Below are 18,299 nucleotides of genomic sequence, written 5' to 3'. Positions count from 1 at the left end.
TGTTCCATCCTTGGGAATCCCTCCTTGCTTTTTCGGGGTGTAAATCACCCAATCCGACTCAAATTTTAACCTCCTTGGTTTAGTTTGAGTTTACATCATCTGTGAATAGGGAGATCAGAGAATCCCAGAATGGGTTGGGTTGGAAAGGACCCTAAAGATCATCCAGTGCCAGCCCCTGCCATGGGCAGGGACACCTTCCACTGTCCCAGGTTGCTCCAAGCCCCATCCAACCTGGCCTTGGACACTTCCAGGGATCCAGCTTCTCTGGGCACCCTGTCATTCAAGACACTTTTTTGGGTTTCTAGACTATTTTCCATAGTGCTGTTAAGTTCCTCCTCCAGGTTACTCTGGGTTTAGACTGCATCACATAAAATAAAATTGGTTTATTCTATTTTATTCTATTTTTCTACTTTTTTATTCCATTTTTTTTGGTGTAAAATCAGAGGGAGAAAAGTGTTCCTGAAGAACTGGCCTAAGTTTAGTTCAGAGTAGGAACCTACTGCAAGATTTGGTTCAGCATCACAAAAAACCCCACTGGAGGTAACAGACAGCAGGAAGTTAAAACACAGATGCTCTCCGGATTTGGCCAACTGCAACTCCTCTCTTCTTTTTTATTACCATTTAAAAAAATCCCTCACTTAATGGCTTAATAATTCATGTCAATGTTTAGTTTATGTGGCAAAAGATAAGAGGCGTGAATGGGAATAAGCTCCAGCCAAGCAAAAATTCTACTAAATAGTTTTGTTCTTTTTTATTAAAAAAGCAGAGTTTAAAATTTCTTTTTAAATACAGTAAAACTTAGATATTTTCCACTGAAGTGTATTTGTTGCTTTGGTTTAGTCTGTCAGCAGCTTGTCTTCTATCTTCTAATACTTGCAGAATTTTCAGTTCATGTTCACCAAAACCCAGAACTTCTTTCAAGGGGACTGTAAGTGTTTTAATAGGTAGATATTATATTTTGAGTGGTCTGTGGTGGATGGTGTTGCCATCAGTGGCTCCAAGAAATAAGTTAAATTGTTGTGTGCTGTGAGTTCTGTGTTCATTTGCAAGCAGCTTTCGTTAAAGGTAAAAAAAGAAAAAGGGAGAAAAAAAAGATCAATAATTTGTTTTCCTCTTATTTCTGGAAGATGAAGATGAGTGGCTTGATAAAACGGTGTTGACAAGTTCAGCTGTTAACAATATTATCTTTAAATAATATCTTAAATTTTTTTTTCCATATCTGTCTGTAGAAAATGATCATAGTAAAGCTACATATGCTGCGGGCGACTTCTGGGAAAAAAAGATAAAATTCTTATTCCCGTGGACACAGTCTCAGCTGACATCAATCAGGGCAGTGTGTGTGATGGTTAGGACTGGGTTTCCATCTCAGCAGTGGGGCTGGTGTGGGGTTCACATTAAGGCGATGGGTTTGGATCCGGGGCTGCTTAGGTAGGCAGGGGACACCGTGTCCAGCTCCATGAAGGCAGAGTACAGGGTGGTGAGCTGCAGGTCGGGCACATTCCCGTGCGGAGTTCCCGTCGGGATGGGCACGCTGCTGCCGCTCTCCAGCTGGCAGTGGGAGGGGAAGCACTGCGAAGACATCGGCGATGATGAAATGAGGACAAGGGGATCCACGGCTAGGCTGTCGTCTTTCAGCTCCTCCCAAAGATTCCCTACAACAAAAAAACCCCACGCTGATTAACAAATCGATCCGGCTTTCTTTGTATTTTCTCTCCATGTATTTCTTTATATTTGCTTTTTTAATCCTTGTGCTGCAGATGTTGGCTGTTAAACAATTGTGTGCGGATGATCCTAATCTCTTGGGATTGGGGAAGGGAAGAGGTTGTTTAGATGGTTATTATTTGTCTGTCTCCATAAATTTAAATCTGGGAGAAAACAGCGTTAATTTAAGAAAATTCTTTCACTTGATAATTCTGCTAGAAATATGTATTTATGAAGAATAAAAGAAGACGCCTCAGAAAATATAACTGTTTAAGGTGTAGATCCTCTTAATGCCTTGGGAAGGGGGAAAGAGCATCCTTTTGAGCAGAGATGTGGAAGGGGTTGGAATAATTATTGGTCAAGAAAAATGTTAAAATGTTAATTCACTCAAATTTGTTTCTCTTGGTGCCTTTCACACGAAAATTCTCTTGCAAGAATGGCACTAAATAGCTGTGTTTGAGCAGCTTTCAGTTGAAAATAGGTCTGAATTTAAACAATACATCCTAAATGCTGTACTGCAGTACTTAATATCAGCAACTGTGGCCAAGGGGGGAGCAGGAATGTTTCTTAAACTCTGGATGCAAATCTGTAGCTTCTTTGGGAAACTTTTAAAAGATTTAAAAAATTTTAAAAGATTTAAACACAAAATTTCACGGTGTTTATATATAATGTAACCCAAGAAAGGTGGGGTTTGTAACAGCGGCGTGGAGATGTAAAATAGGGACGGAAATAGATCTTGTGGAGGATGGGATGGGATGGGATGGGATGGGATGGGATGGGATGGGATGGGATGGGATGGGATGGGATGGGATGGGATGGGATGGGATGGGATGGGATGGGAAGTGGGGACATGGGATGGGATATAACAAGCCTGACTCTCCAAGATAAAAACACCTTAAACACGCACCTTGGAGATCAAAATCAGTGAGGGACGGATTAAGAGCATCGATGTCATTGCTGAGGTCTCCCTCCTGCAGCAGCGTGTCCTGCACCGTCCTGGCCGGAGAATGCTCGGGCAGCATCTTCATCCCGCAGCTCGGGGGGCTCTGCGCCGGCACTGGGGAATCCTGAGGGATGCTGGGCTGAGTCCGGAGCTGGCTTTGAGCCTCCCCAGCAGGGAACAGGCTCTGAGGGCCCGGCGTGTGCTGCATCAGCGCCGTGGAGATCTGGGGGAAGCCCTGGGGGGATGCGTAGCACCCGGGCTGCTGCCCCCCCAGCAAAGTGGGCAGGGGGCTCTTGGCATGCAGAGCTCCCGAGGCGTGGATGCCGTGTAATCCCTGTGGGATCCCGGAGGAGAGCGAGGGCTCGCATAAGGAATGGGATTGGGCTGCCATCTGCCTGGAGAGGGACGCACCTGCAGCGCCCGTCGGGCTGCAGGACAGGAGGGAAGATCGCAGCTTCTCGCTCTTGTCGCCTATCAGGGTGTCAAGTTCTTCTGGAAAACAAGGGGAAAGCCCATGACTGACTCAGCCTTGGATAGGTTGCAGCAGGAATTTTGGTGTTGTTCGGGAAATGGCAAACAGAGGTGCCGGTTCATGTTTATAAAGAACTCCAAAGTCTGAAATGTTTTTCTAACTTATCGTTGCCAAGTGAGTATGCAATAAATTCCATTTTTGGGTTTAAAGGTTGGATACTTAGCAGCTAATCTCAAATTTTAATCGATATTCCTTATTTCATCATTCTTTTTATCATAGAATGGTTTGGATTGGAAGGGATGTTGAAGATCATCTCATTCCACCCCCCTGTCATGGACAGGGACACCTCCCACTAGACCAGGTTGCTCCAATCCCCATCCAACCAGGCCTTTTATCTTAAAGTTTAGTGAGATACCAAGAGAAAATATTTTCTTGGTGAACCTTCTTTGTACTTATCTGGAAACACCTACAAAACCAGGTCTACTTTATTTCTTCTTTTTAATATTTTTTCTTGTTTTACCAACCAGGAAAAATCCTTAAATGCATTCCTAAACCATGTTTAAATTCTCTTATAGATCTTGCTGAAAGGAAAAGTCCTGGGGAGAGCTGTTTGTGAACAAAAACACTGCCAAACAACTGACCTGGCTTTGCCATACTCTTCCTTACAGCAACTGGGTCTTTCCTCTTCCATTTCTGAAGCTCCTCCTGCATCTTGTCAATCTTGGCTGGATTCAGAGCCCACAAACAGCCTTTCCGAGAAGAATTCCCTGACTTGTTCTCAACTTTCTCAAAGCACTTGTTCAAAGATAAGTTGTGGCGCACGGAATTCTTCCAGCCATCTGGAGCTGTCTGGAGAAACAAATCCAGTGTAAGAACAGAACTCCAAGCTAAAAAAAACCCCTTTAAAATGTATATGTGTATATATATATATATAACTCTGTTTTGACTGGTGAGGTTACAAGAAATGCTGTTGAAGTTTGTGCCTTCTGCAATGAGAAACTCGTACGTTAGAGGGAAGCCACAAAAATGCTACAGTCATGTTGTGTGGGAAGAGAGGGATCAGATAAAATAGTAACTGATCTTCTAGGCAGAAAGGTTGTCAGAGACCTGCTGGATCTTTAGGAGTGAATTTGCACATCACAAGAATTAAGTGTGTAAAAATTTATGTTCTAGAACTACCAAGAAATCTATCAGAACCTATTTTGGAGCACTTGGAAATATTTCCAGCACTTCATTAAAGCACTACATGCTGCCTGGGCTCAAATTCAATGTCCAGGCAGACTTCAAAAGAATTTATCATGCTCCTGTAGGTGTAACTTTGTGTGCTGGCCAATTACATAACCAAATGGTTTAATCACAAGCCCTACAGATGAGATACAGGTTTCCACAGCTGATCACTCATCTCTGTGCTTTGCATTTATTTTTAACTCAGCAGGAGCAGCTGGAAGGTTCTTTAAAGTGGATCATTAAAATGATTCTTTTCTTGTTTGCAAAAATGTCCTCATCTTTTCTTTTCAATTCCTCATAAGAATTGAAAGAAATGAAATGTGGGTGAAGTTGTCCGTGGCTATTGATTCATATTCATGGATGCAAATATTTGTCATCATAACTGCTTATATCAAGCAGAGAATTATTGAACAGAGAGCACAAGAAATGAATGTGGGTTTCCAGAGTCTTTTAAAAGATGTTGAAAATTAGAATTTCCCTCTTATGTTCATTAAGTTTTTTTCCATTCTTACTCTTTATTAAAAGAGTCTTTCTCTCACAGCCAGATTTTTGATAGTTTGATAATTCCTTTAATTGTTGCCTAGTCCATCAGACTTCCTCTAAGACCATCTTTTATAAATGGATCTGATCCCATTTTGGCTTTCACATGCCAGACTGTGAATTTTGAACGTGCTTTGATGATACTCTTTTATCAGGATGTAACTTTTTGTACTTGCTTTTATAAGGAATGTCAAAACCTTTGTAGCTTGTAAAGAATTATTGTGTGGGTTTAAAAAGCCTTATTGAAGAGTTGAGGGTCAAACTGAATGCTCATTTTCTTCATTAGAAAAATAAATGTGAGTGGAATTAAATATATATTATTTACTAAAAGAGAAACTATTTTTCTTTCATAGCAGCACAGTTTCTACCATTTTGGCCCACCTGATGTCAGCATTTCACTATTCTGTCTCATGGGTGAGACAACATAAATTGGAGAAGAGAAGAGAAGAGAAGAGAAGAGAAGAGAAGAGAAGAGAAGAGAAGAGAAGAGAAGAGAAGAGAAGAGAAGAGAAGAGAAGAGAAGAGAAGAGAAGAGAAGAGAAGAGAAGAGAAGAGAAGAGAAGAGAAGAGAAGAGAAGAGAAGAGGAGGAAACAAACCCCAAACCTTTCGAAACCTTTTCTGCCACAAAGTCATACTAAACATGACAGATCAGTTTTTCTCCCTTGCAGATAATACTCAAGTTATTTTCTGGCAGTTCCAAAAGTGAGTTAATCTGTTCCTCCCAGGTAAGTTGTGTATTTAGCTCCTGAACAAGCTGATCTGGAAGAATATTCCTGTTTCTTGCCCTGCACACAGGCTCCACGCACCTCTGTGTGTACCTAGACAGGATAATTGGTGTTTCTGCTCAGATGGGAGGGGCATGGGCTTCTCAGAGGTTTTCAGAACGTGTGGGGGTGTAAATTAGGAGATGGTTTTAGAAACTGTACGAGCAAAAAAGGACAGGGATTGATTTTGGAGGCTGCTGCTGGGAGCCCAGCAAGTTCTTGCATTAAACTTGGGATTGCTGAGCTGTGAGAATTTGTTTGCCCAGGTAGGGCTTGAAGGAACACTCAGTGTGTCAGGTGAAAAATCACCAGTTTTTTAAGCAAATGTGATTGTTAATGAGCAAACTTTGGCTGCTGGAGTGGCTCTTGGGTAGCTGGAACCTCCTTGCTATGGCTGATTTTGGCCATGGCTGCATCCAGCACGGTGGGGATGAAACTGCAGAATCCTAAAATCAGCTGGGGAATCCCAGAGTCATTAAGGTGGGAAGAGCCCTCTGAGCCCACCGAGTCCAACCATTAACTCAACACTGCCAAGGCCACCACCAATCCACATCCCCAGGTGGCACATCTACAGCACCTGAACACTTCCATCAGACCACAGACCTTTCTGCCCTCTCAGACCACTGGCAATAACTCCAATTAAAAAGATGAAAGCTTTTTGTTAGACTCACTAATCACTACAAAAAAAAAAAGAAAAAAAGAAAAAAAGGACAAGCATGACAAGCCAAAAATATTACTGTCCAACCCCACTGATCCTGACCAGCTCTTGAAGTTTAAAGAGTTCAGTGATCTTGCAAAACCCTTTCTCTTTAAATCTGGGTTTCAAGAGAAGGGAGAGGTACATCAAAGACTAATTCAACTTCAGCTGCGTAGATTTTTTTTTTTTTTGGTAGAACGTAGGAGTTGGATTGCTCTGTTTCAACTAGAAATGAGATTCTTGCATCATAGAAACTAAATTTGCTGTGGCAGCGAATCCCAGTTAATTTGACTCGGCTTGAATCATCCCATGTCTCCAGCAAGGCTCTGTGCACACTTGCACTCTTTTTCTCTCCAACCTAACTTGCTTCCCCTCTCCCTGTTATATCCTACTCTTCAGTGAGTGCTGGTAGCAGCAGCAAGATGCTCTTTGCTGATTTTTATGTGATTTTATTTTGCTGAAGACTCTCCAAAAGGAGGGAAGATGGAGGATATTGATTTTTTGCTGTGTATTGGTAGTTCTCTGGGCTGCTGTAAAGACCAGAGGCAGACAGAGATTGATGCCTGTAAGTGTAATATTTCATTGCTCATTCTCCCCTGGTTATTTTAAGGATGTTACAGTCAAACACATGTAACTGCATTTGTAAGTAAAATGCAAAACCAAAGCTGTCACAAAATAGTGACTATTTGGGTAGTACCCTCTGCACTATGCTCTTCCTGCAGCAGTAACTTCATTCTCATCAATTTTTAAACGAATTAAAAAAAAAAAAAAGATATCAGGTGCTGAAAAACCAGGAAGGACCAGGATGGTCCTGGCAGAGCCCCAGTCCTGAGTCTGAGGGATTCTGCCCATGCTGGCAGCAGCAGCACTTGGTTTAAAGATGCTGATTAATTTTATGATCAATTGTGTTTTAAGACAACAGAAATTAATTTGAGTTTGATCTGATGAATAAACATGCATGTGCCTGTAAAAACTATTAATAATATTCCCACCTCCCTGCTTGAAACTCTTGCTGTTTTCCTGTGGGTTCCACTGGGATTTCTGATGGTAGGTTTGTTTGTTTTCCTCTCCCTTCCCTTGCTTGTAATAAATGATGGAGTAGTGAGTGATTCCTTTGGGAGGAAATCTGGGAGTACAGGAGTGTGATGGATCCTGACAGTTCCTCCTCTGCCATAATGTGGGTTTTTTCTCTGATTACTGATGTATTTAATCTCACTACTTTTTTGTGTGTGCTCTATTTTATCCCCAGTGTCCAAAATCACTGCAAAATGGTATTGGAACATTTATTTTTACTTATTCTCTGTGTTCTTTTCATATTATAAATGTTTGAACTGCCTTGCTGTGGCTGTTTTAAATTTGCTTTAGTTGCTGCAGGGCTATTTGCAATAGGAAACAGGACAGACTCACTGGCTTTATTTTCATTTTTGGCCTTGCTCACAGCTGAGGTCACCCACTGTGGACTTCAGTGAGGTGGTTTTGAAGAATCAGCAGAAATAAAGCTCTGAGTGGAGCAGCACTTGATGATTCCATTACAGCTCTTTTAAAAATCTTAACTAATCCTCCTGCTCTTGGATCCCTGTGCTGACTGAGCATTTTCCACTGGCATTCCAAGTGTGAGGAACCATTCCCTCATAGCAGGCATCCAAATTTCAGCAGTGCTGCTGCAAACCATCCACCCTTTCCCTCCCCAGCTCCCTGTGTAATTATGAGCTTAGGGCCATTATCACACATTATACTTTTCTTTGTACAGGGCAGGCATGGGATGCTGTTGCTCAAGATGAATATCCCAGCTCCAGGATGCAGTGAGATAACCTGGAATCCTCTGCTTCCACACCAGTCTGGAGGTGCTGCAAGCTACAAGACCAGTTCTGCCTGGTATTTGAGGTCTGAGAGGAAGCAGTGAATGTGTTTTTAAACTTATTCACCCTTTTTATGAGCTGCTGGTGAGGATGGGTCACTGTCAATACACCCAAGCTCACAGCTGGAACGGCTCCTAAGATCTTTTGGAGTTAAATATCACCACATTTCACATTTCTGCCCAGGTGCAAAACGCTGAGTAGTCTGTGCTCATGAGAGTATAAAGTGTGTAACTGATTTGGTATTCACCTCCTAAGAAATGATCCCTTTTCATAGCTGGAATCCCATCCCTTATTCCCTCTGCTGACAGATAAGCCTAGGGGGAGATTCCCCTCCCCATCCCTGTGGAACTCACCTTAAAGTAAGGGAAGTGTTCCGTCATGAAATTGTAAATCTCACTGACTGGCAAACTCCCTGTCTTGCTGTTTTTGAGAGCCATGAAGATCAGGATGCTTTAGGGAGAGAAAGAAAAGTGTTTTAGCATCTTCTTCCTGACTCCTCACAACCAAAATTAGCTCATTTTTCACAGTGTGTGTAATGACTGCCACTTTCACTGTCGTAGCACAAATACAAAGATGATTTTATGTTTCCACTCAGTTGTTTACAACAACCTCCTTGCACTGCTTAACTCCTACAGGTAATTCACAGAGCTCATACAGAATGTCCAACCTGTGTTTAAAATAAAGCAACATAGAAAGCAGAATCAAGACCTTCAAATCCTGCTGGTGTGTAGTCACTGGAGGTTTTATTTGGATGCTTAAACTGGTGAAGGCCACAAAGAGACTCAAACTGACAGTGACAGAGGGATAATTAAAATTTAATTATCTGGTCTACTTTGGGGGCTAAACCCATATGATTGCCATAGCTGATATGTTTTCTAGGCATTTGCTCTCTCCAGTAAAAATCAGAGTTAGTGCAGCTGCTGGAATAGACAACTGAATGAAATTCACAGCACCTGAAATTTTGCATTAGAGAAACGTCTCACTTTTTTTTTTTTTTTTTTTTTTTGGGATTGATCAAGACTGTTCCCCTGCTTCACAACACTTAATTTCTCTGTGCCTTGACCGGCCCCAGAGTCTGGAACATTTTGTGACCCGTAGGGACAGGACAGAACAGCCCAGGAACAAGACAAATAAGAGCGAACGTGTTGTTGCAAACGATGCTGGAAAGAGGCCAGGAGTAAACAGGGTATTTCCTGTAAGGTGAGGGCTTGGAAAAATATTGTATTACCTGTAGGAGTAGATGGGTTTGGGAAACAGAGGCTGCTGGGATTCTTGGCTGCTTTGAGGAGCAATCCTTTGGTAGGGGTAGTGCGAGGAAGCGATGTAAGTCACGGGGTAGCTGCCTCCTGAGGGGTACTGTGGGCACAGGAGAGATGTTATTTGCTTTACCAACAAGCTCCCAAAAATATTCCCTGATAACAGCATTAATAACAGCATTGTTTCTGAGGATACTGCACGGAAAAAAGTATTTTCTTTATTGCCTGCTATGTGAAAATCATGAGGAACCCTGTCCTATTAATTGTCTCCAGATAATTCTTAATTTTATAGACCTAAAGCTTATCTCCCTTCAGCCATCTCTTTTGAAGTATTTCAGCCTGCTCAGCCTCCCCTGAACATGCACACAAAAAATGAATGATGTAATTTTATTGACACTAAAAGAAACAAACCCAAGCCACCAGAATAAAATACTTCAATGTTCACCTTAGAAAAACCAGCTGAGTAAGTAAAGCTGCTGAAAATGTAGGAAGAAACAGAGAAGTTTTGCCTGAGCCCTGTTGGTTTGTTTGCTATTTTTTTTGGTTGCTTTTTCTTTAGGTGCAGAGGGTACAGAAAGGCAGAAACTGAAAGCATATAAAATCTGCTCCTGAGGGAAAAGCATCCCAAAATCTTTGTTAAAATCGCTGTCACCATGCAAGGCAGGGAGAAAAGCAGAAAACAATGACAAGAACTTTAGTGGATGCATCAGAATGTATTTAAGATGAATGTATTATTATGGAATAAGTCAGTGATGTCATTCCAGGGGTCAGGAGAGCAGCATGTGAGACATTTTTGAGGTGGTTTCATGTTGCCTGTCTCGTGCTGAAGCTGTTGGGCTGCTCCCTGTCTGTTCCCTCACAGTCAATTCCAAGGAAAGGCTTCTCCAAGGAGCCACCACCTGAAGTGACATTTCCACCCCATTTTCTGTATCAGAAGGATAAAAAGAATAGCCAGGACCCCTAAAATCAGACAATATTTATGCCACCCTTGCCTTCCCCCTGGGACCAGCAGCAGAAGCTCCCTGAGAAATGCTGACCTATCTCTTCAGGAGATCTCTAAGCCTGTCCAGCTCCCAAGTCACACTAAAGAGATGGGATCACCAGGATAAAAAAACAGGTGAAAGACTGGAGTTAATCCACACAGAGACAGCCTGGGTTGCACCAGAGTTTCTGTAGATTTGTTCTCAATTTTTTAACACAGCACTTGGCCTTTTTTCCTTACTGAAAATTCCATGTTTTTCTTCCCCAAATTACAGTTTAAACCTGCTGGAAAGAGGCTTTCAAGAGCAAAGGAGCATTATCCAGTTTAGGTAAGATAACATCAGCTGGCTCTCTGGGAGCTCTGCAAGAGAGGAATTTCTGCCTCTTCCACATGAATCTTTCCAGATGCCAGGGCTGAGGCATGGCCAAAATTAGAACTCCTGTCACATGCTATTAAAAAATCTACCTGGATGCCTTCCCTGGTACTCAAAGGTTGCTGAGGCCTGTTCTGGTGTTTTACTGCTCACCTCCAGCAGTCCTGTGTCATGAGGTTTGTGTGGCTCCTCCATAAAATTATGATGTAGCTCTCAAGACTCATTGGAAAAAAAAACCCCTTGGACATCTCCTTAGTTTCTAATTGTAATCCCTTTTTTTTTTTTGGATCAATAGCTTCAGTTGCTCTTGGTGTTTGTCCCCTTAAAATGGCAAAATATTCACAGTTTATTTATTTATTCTGTACTCGGAATAACTGATCTTGGTTTCTCTGTAGTTTCATTCTGGCTGCTGGAGTTTTTCTAGCTTGTTTGCTTTTCTTTTTCTAGCACTGAACTGCCCAAAATGGAATGTGCAAAACCAGACTGAAGAGACTCAGTTGTTTGCATGGTGAAAGAAATGAAATGTACATAATTAATCATGCCCTGCCTTGTTAAACTGAATATTGGGCACAATTAGAGTGTCCAGAGATGCTGTGAACTAATTTTTGTGTGCAGTGTGGTGCTCCCTGCCTTGTGCACTGGGTGCAGATTTTTCCCCAAGAGTAGGAAACTGAGCAATTCCTACAGTAATTCTGATTTTTATTGGTTTTGGTGGCTCTTTGAAAGGAAACAACACTAAGATGAGGCTGGTTTTGATGTCATCATGAAAGGCAAGACCTGGGCCTTTTAGGGATTATTTCTGTTTTATTGGTTTCATGAGTCCTTTTTGAGGCAAGGGAGGCTGGGGAATGGGCTGGAATGACAGGCTGGAGCTGGTTTTACAGTCTCACATGGCATGAAAGGTGTTTTATGGTGGGTGGGTGAGTGACTCCAGCCAGTGTCTGCTGCTTCATTCGGGCCAATAATAACTCATTTTTCATCTGAGTCACCATTTCTGTTGTGTCCAGCAAAGGGGAAGGTGAGGCTGTTTTATCATCTGGACAAAATGAATGAAGGGGCTGAATCCCTCTCATCCCTCTAATGAAAACTGAGGCTCAGTTTGAACATCCTCCACTCCAGGGCCCCCTCTCCGGAGCAGAACTTCCTTGGAGTGATTTAACTTGCACTGCCCCATCCCAGTTTGAAATGTAAAGCATTAAGAATGGGGCTGCTGCATGCAGAAGAGGTTATTCCCCTTCTTCTCAGCTGCACCCCATGTTCTTTTCATTTTCCAGTGTGTGATTGTGACACAGGGACAGCAATTCCACCTCTTTTACCCATTGGTTTTTTGTTTTATTTTTTCATTCCTGAGCAGTAGAACACATTGCCAGACTTCTCCTATAGTGACATTAAGCACAACTACTGAAAAGTCTGACAGAAACCTGCTGCACTTAAGAGATTTGTCCCAGTGCCAGCCTGCAGGTGGATGGAGGATTTTCCTCTTGGTGCCTGTTGGATCTTGCCTGGCAGCTCCCAGGAGCTTTAATTCTGGAGGTTTTTTGGAATGTGGTCAGTATAGAAACAGCACTGGGATCAAATCAGCAAGGACAGGGGGAAGGTGCCTGCTGCAGAATGGATAAAGAAATCAAGAATATTCCATGAATTCACAAGCTGAGGGGGGTTTCTGCTAAAGCAGCACACAGAAATGCCATTTTTGTGGTGAGTGAGATGTACAGAGCTGTGAGGTATCCACAGCAGTTTTTTTGCATCATTTTGGGACCATTTTCTTCTAAAATAAAAATAATGGATTTGTAAGTTAGGATAGTAGTGCAATATCCCATTTATTTTTATTCTATTCTAATTTTATGATTACCTTTTATCACTTCCACTGAGTTTCAGGCTAACAAGAAAACAACACAAGTAAATTAACTATGGCAGTGTTGATAAGAATTTAAAGATTGTTGCCTTTTTGCCACATGTCAGGGAAAAAGAAATAAATTCTGGCTGGTGGAATACCAGTGTGATAAGTAAAATAAAAAACCAGGAGTGATGAGTGTTTCCATGACTCAATAACACCACACAGATTAACGAGCCCAGTGAAATGTCACACAGGAGCTTGGGTTTGGTTTTCTTTGCTCAGTTTTAAATCCCTGCTCTGTCAGTCACGTGTTTTATACTCCATGTGCCAGTGGAATGAGATGGCACAGATGATGCCACAAAATCTGTCATCAGTCCCTGGGATCAAAGGAGACAGAACTCAGGTGTGAGCTTTTATCTTCATGTATTTTGGAGCTCCCTTTAAGTGTCATTTAATTCTGCTCTAATGGGTGGGTGTTTTGGAGTTGTGCTGGTTTTGTACATGGATTTCTACCTATAAATCTGAAAAATCCTTGTTGCCTTAATTTCACCTTAAGTTTTTTCCTTCCCTTGTTTGAAATCAGCAAATTTCGATCTTGAACATCCCCCTGAAAATTTTATACTGTGCAGGCAATTGAGCATAAAAGAGGAAAGTTTCAAAGCATTGGACAGCCCCACCATTTACATCTTCAGGAAATGATTTTGAGTGTCAATAATAAGGTTACATTACAGAAGAACAACCTGAATCTTGCACGTTTCTCCTGCACCATCAGCATTATTGTCAATCATGCTTCAGCTGAATAATCTCTCACTGGGGATGATGTAAGAGGCAAAAGATTTCAAAAGAGGCGTGTGTGCCATCAAGCACAAGGAAAGTGAACGTCGTTTTGCTGTTCCAATTTTACTTTAAAACATCTTTCTATGTTTGGTCTGAATTTTAAGTGTGCAGTCACATGTATTTGCTTTTTTCCCCCTGAAGTTAAAGCACAGTTAATTAAGATCCTGAAATGCCAAGAGTTTTGTTAATAATTTATCTGGTTTCAAAGCCAATTTTCTTGAGTGTAAGGGTGAAAATATAAATATGCAGTACCAAGATTCCATTTTTACAAGTTTTGGGGTTGTTTTTTTTCTTCTTCTTTTTCTGAATGACCATTAAAAAATGCATTTAGCTGTGGTTCTTTTAAGATCTCATTCTCATAAACAGAATGTAGGTATATAAACATGGCCCTGGAAGCCCACAGATCTAAAGATGTTTTTCAATCCTTTAAAAAAATTATTATTACCATAATTATTGTACCAGTTGAGGGCTAAAAATCCAGGGATTTTGGTGCACCTGTGGTACTGACCTGATGGAAAGGGTGTGAGGGGCAATACATCTGCTGCACTTGGGGCTGGTAGCAATACAAACCAGGCTGCCCTTCCAGGGGGGATGTCCTAAGCTTCATGTCTGAATCCTGCTGGAAAAATATTCAAGGAATGAGTTATTAGAGAAAACAGCTTAATTTAAAGTAGGAGAATTCTGTTTGTCACTGTCTAGATTTGCCTTTGCTATATTGACTTTTTGGGGCTTAGTTCTGTTTTAGTGAGAGGTAATAGAAGTTGGTTTGTGTTCTAATGGTGCAAATCTGGGGATGATCCAACCCTGGAAGTGTCCAAGGCCAGGTTGGATGGGGCTTGGAGCAACCTGGGATGGTGGAAGGTGTCCCTGCCCATGGCAGGGAGTGGGACTGGATAATCCTTAAGGTTCCTTCCAACCCAAACCATTCTGTGATTCAATGAAGACATGAACCAATTCCTGCATTTCCATAATTACAGCTTTAGAAAAGGAAATCCCAGGCCACATTCCATGCAAAGAGCAACCCAGAAAATGTCAGGCTCTGGTTATTTTTTTATTTCTTCCCCCCTGCACACACAAATCACACACTCCAGCTTTCATTCCTGAGTGTGCACAAGTGTCTCCCTCTTTTTTCCTTCTCCTTGATTTTATCTTGCAGGCTGGCAGTCCCTCCAGCTGGCTCTGGAATTTTGGCCTTAGCTGGAAGGTGAGGTCTGCAATGTACAGGAAAGGGATGGCAGAGAAAAATCACACTGGGCTGACTACTGGGTTCAACCAAGATGCAGGGAATATGTAAAAGTGGAATAATTCAGTGAGAATCTTATTATTTCAAGAATCTAATATCACTTATCCTTCTGCTTTAAAGCAGGGTAATAATGACAAGCTCTTATGGTATTTTGTCTAATAAATAAATATAATATGATATATTACATAATAAATATTTTAATATGTTTTATATGTAATGCATGTAATATATCTAATAAATATAAAAATATTTAATATTTTTATGGTATGTTATTAGGAGCACAAATTAGACTTGGTTTGACATCCACTATTAATAAGTATCAGTGTTATTTTTAATTATTATGTTCTTAATAAATATCAGTGACCACCAGATGAAGATTTTCAGAAATCCCAACTTTTCAGCTGGAAGTGATTTAGGAGCTGGGAGCTGGGTGCTGGCAGAACCAGAGGAGACACCAACAGGGAGTAGTTACAAGTGCTTGTAAAGGGCTCCTGCAGTGCTGCCTCTGCATCCTGCACATCCTGCAGCCCAGGGATTTGGGAAGACAATGGGAGGTTTTTTTCCATCAGCTGCTCATAGGTTTTGCACTGAACTCCTCTGACCTAGATGAGTGTTTATCCAGGAAATAAGAGATTTAGATCAATTTCCTCCTTAACCTGGATGGCTTCAATCCCCAGGTATGTTCCCTGACAACATCTCTCCATTCCCTGGTCTTAATCCAATTAAGATTTTTTTTAAAAAACTCCTCTTTCATTTGGTAGCCCACGAATTCTCCCTCTTCCAGCCATTTAGAACCAGCTCAGGGCCCTCCTCTGGCAGGTGGAGTTGTTCTTTCTGGCTGCAGGAGATGATCAAGATGCACTTTACACCTTGGATCACAGCAGAGATAGTGTGGAGATACTGGAGGGTAATTTAATTTGCTTTTCAGGGATCTCTGCTGCCCTAAATAGGCAGTTGCCTCTATCTAGTATTGGAATTAGCCCAGGTGACTTGACACTGCACATAGAAACAGAGCTGGTATTTAATTTTTCGTGGCACTGATGTCTTAAAGTTTTTCTTCTATTTGCATTGAGAAAAGTGCAGGTGAGTTGAGGTGTTGTAACAAATCTGCTCCACATCCTCATGCTTGAAAATACTGTTTTGTGAACTTTTGCCTCTTGAAAATACCAACTGATGACAAATCAGGGAGGATTTGGATATTTAGGATTCATTTACCACGTCTAATGGAAAATCATTTGTCCTTGTGCATCTTTCTGAGGGATGTTTTCCAGCAGGGAAAGACCATAAAATAGGGAATTTGGACACACAAATATGGATATATCTAAATATGCTTTTCCTGAGCTTTAGCCTGTAGCTCGACAGGATAACAAATATCAATGTACTCACACTAAGAGATAAGAAAATACTTCCAAAAGCACATTTTTACCACTGAAAACAGGGAAAACAATTCCAAAAAACCACTGACCATGACCTGTGAGCCATGCTCCTGCCCCGTGGTGCTGTACTGGAGGCTGCTACACCAGGGCTGCTCCGCAGAGATGTTCGGGATGTGGGTGGGAAACGCCTCCGGCTCCTCAGGACCCACAGATCCCGGCAGACCCTCGAAGCCATCAATGCTCCTGTGGCTTTTGAAGGGAGAAGCTTCTGGTGGCAGGGCCTGGTGTGTTTCCTGGAAAACATCCTCACTGATCTGCCTCTTGTAAGGGTGGAAGGGGTTCCTGCTGCTCTTGAGGAAGCGGTCGTAGCTCCCGGCAGTGTTTTCCTCGTAGCTGTACCGCCGGAATTTTTCCGTGCTGAAGGATGCTTTGAATTTGTTCTTGCCACAGGGAATTCCTTGGCTCGCAGGGTATCTCCCATGGATTTGGTCCTGGGATGGGGAAGCAGGGCTGGGGCTGTGAGAGGATTCTGAGCTCTTCCTTTCTGTCCTGGTGTCTGGCTCATAGGGTTGGCAGCTGTAGCTGGGATTATCCTGTGATGGAATATTGGCATTTATTGATTTGAGGTTGGTATTTAAGATTAGTATGAGCAAATATTTTATTCTTTTCGCTATCTGCGTTATTTATTTATAGAAATCATTTATATTTGAATTACATTAAAAATGCATTGTTAATGGTAAGCATGAAATGACCAGTGCTAACCACCTTCATGCAGAGAAGCCCTAAAAAGACCTAAAAGGTTTTCTGATTGCTTGGTGTCCAAAACTATTCAATAATTAATTAATAAAAGCAAGGCCAGGTTGGATTGGGCTTTGAGCAGCCTGGTCTAGCAGGTGGCATGGAACTGGATGATCTTTAAGGTCCCTTCCAACCCAAACCATTCTGAGATTCCACAAGAAAACTGAACTGTCCTTGAAAAATGGGGCACCTTGACTCTCTGGTCTGACCATTCCAGGGAAAAAGCTGAGGTATGACCTCTCAGTGGTAAAAGATTAAATGACAGGAATGTGATAAGTGCAAGTCTTGTCGCCTGCAAGTTTAGTCAAATAAGCTTGATCTCATTCCCTGATGGTGTTCCAGGCTCCAGATTTGTTGGTGGTTACATCACTTCCCTTCATTAAGGTGGCCACACTCATTTGGAGAGACAAGGCAGGCTCTGGGCAGACACTTCAACCTTCCTGTCTCATCTCCTCCCCTCCCTTTTGCACTTCAGCAAAGAGAAAATACCAGCTACTGAAGTGCTCTTTAATCTGGAGGAGCAAGGCTGAAGCAGGGCTGGTGTCTGGATCCTGACACTGAAAATATGCATATTTTCCCTGACACCAGGGATGAGTAATGACTGGGATGCCTTTGAGAGGACACACATCAGTCAGGAGCAGGGTGTTGTGTGCAGGGAGGGAGGAAATGGAATGTCCAGACCAGATTACTGAGTGGTCCCTTCCCTCCTTCCCTCTCCAAATCAGAGCTGGATTTCAAGAAATCCCTCAGGGGATAAAAGGATAAATCAGGATAAATCCAGGGCTTTCTGCAGTGGAACACAGCACAGCTTTTCCAGGCATTTTAAGCAATGGAATAGGAAATTTAGCTGGAGTTTAAGATTAGCTGAGCAGGATAACTCAGGTTTCTACCCTTCAAGAATAAAACTTTCAGTGTTTGCTTTGTCACGAGTAGGTTTGGTGAGACTTAGTACAGCAAGAGCTGCATGTTGATTCTGATCTTTGAAGAAAGAGAACAGGCCTGGGCCAGTTTACTCACACTTTGCTGAACTGGGGATATTGAATCCCCCTGTGCCTTCATGAGGTCCTGCTGGTCCCTTTCCAGAGTGTCCGAAGGAGAAAATTTAATATTGGATTGGTCCTGGAGTAGCGAAACCATCACCAAATCCACGTCAGACAGAAACCCTGTCAAGGCAAAAATCAAATTACAATGAACACTTTTTAAAATTTAAACTGTGGAACAAACTCCTTGTTGGGTGCAGGTGCCTGGACAGGCTGGGATATGCAGCTGGACCCATCCTGAGGAACTCCTGACAAGTGGAATTTTTGGTCTTAAGGAAATGTTCTGTAGATGCAATTCCAAAGGAGATGGGATTCGGGGTTTCTATGGATTCACTGCACAACTTTCACAAAAA

The 18,299-nt window shown here is 42.1% G+C and overlaps 1 protein-coding gene across 1 annotated transcript; it reads right to left on the bottom strand.

Moving 5' to 3' along the window:
* Positions 1–1,389: 1,389 nt before the first annotated feature.
* FOXN1 (forkhead box N1) lies at positions 1,390–18,043 on the bottom strand. Its single transcript, XM_069033482.1, has 8 exons — positions 17,924–18,043; positions 16,198–16,701; positions 13,998–14,108; positions 9,433–9,560; positions 8,558–8,654; positions 3,758–3,965; positions 2,609–3,136; positions 1,390–1,652 (listed from the first exon to the last, which is right to left on the bottom strand). Exons 1-8 carry the CDS (start codon positions 18,041–18,043, stop codon positions 1,390–1,392), a joined length of 1,959 nt encoding a protein of 652 aa, XP_068889583.1.
* Between the last annotated feature and the right edge of the window lie 256 nt (positions 18,044–18,299).

The sequence above is a fragment of the Aphelocoma coerulescens genome, chromosome 19, assembly GCF_041296385.1.
Source record: "Aphelocoma coerulescens isolate FSJ_1873_10779 chromosome 19, UR_Acoe_1.0, whole genome shotgun sequence".
Taxonomy (NCBI): Eukaryota; Metazoa; Chordata; class Aves; order Passeriformes; family Corvidae; genus Aphelocoma; species Aphelocoma coerulescens.
The sequence above is the reverse complement of the archived record's forward strand: the minus strand, read 5'-3'. Positions and strand labels throughout refer to the sequence as shown.

Coding starts and splice junctions, on each gene's coding strand:
- FOXN1 (XM_069033482.1), bottom strand. CDS start 18,043: ATGGTTTCGCTACTCCAGGACCAATCCAATATTAAATTTTCTCCTTCG. Junction 9,561..13,997: donor CCTCACACCCTTTCCATCAG/GTCAGTACCACA, acceptor CTGTGCCCACAG/TACCCCTCAGGAGGCAGCTA. Junction 3,137..3,757: donor GAAGAGTATGGCAAAGCCAG/GTCAGTTGTTTG, acceptor CTTGTTTTCCAG/AAGAACTTGACACCCTGATA.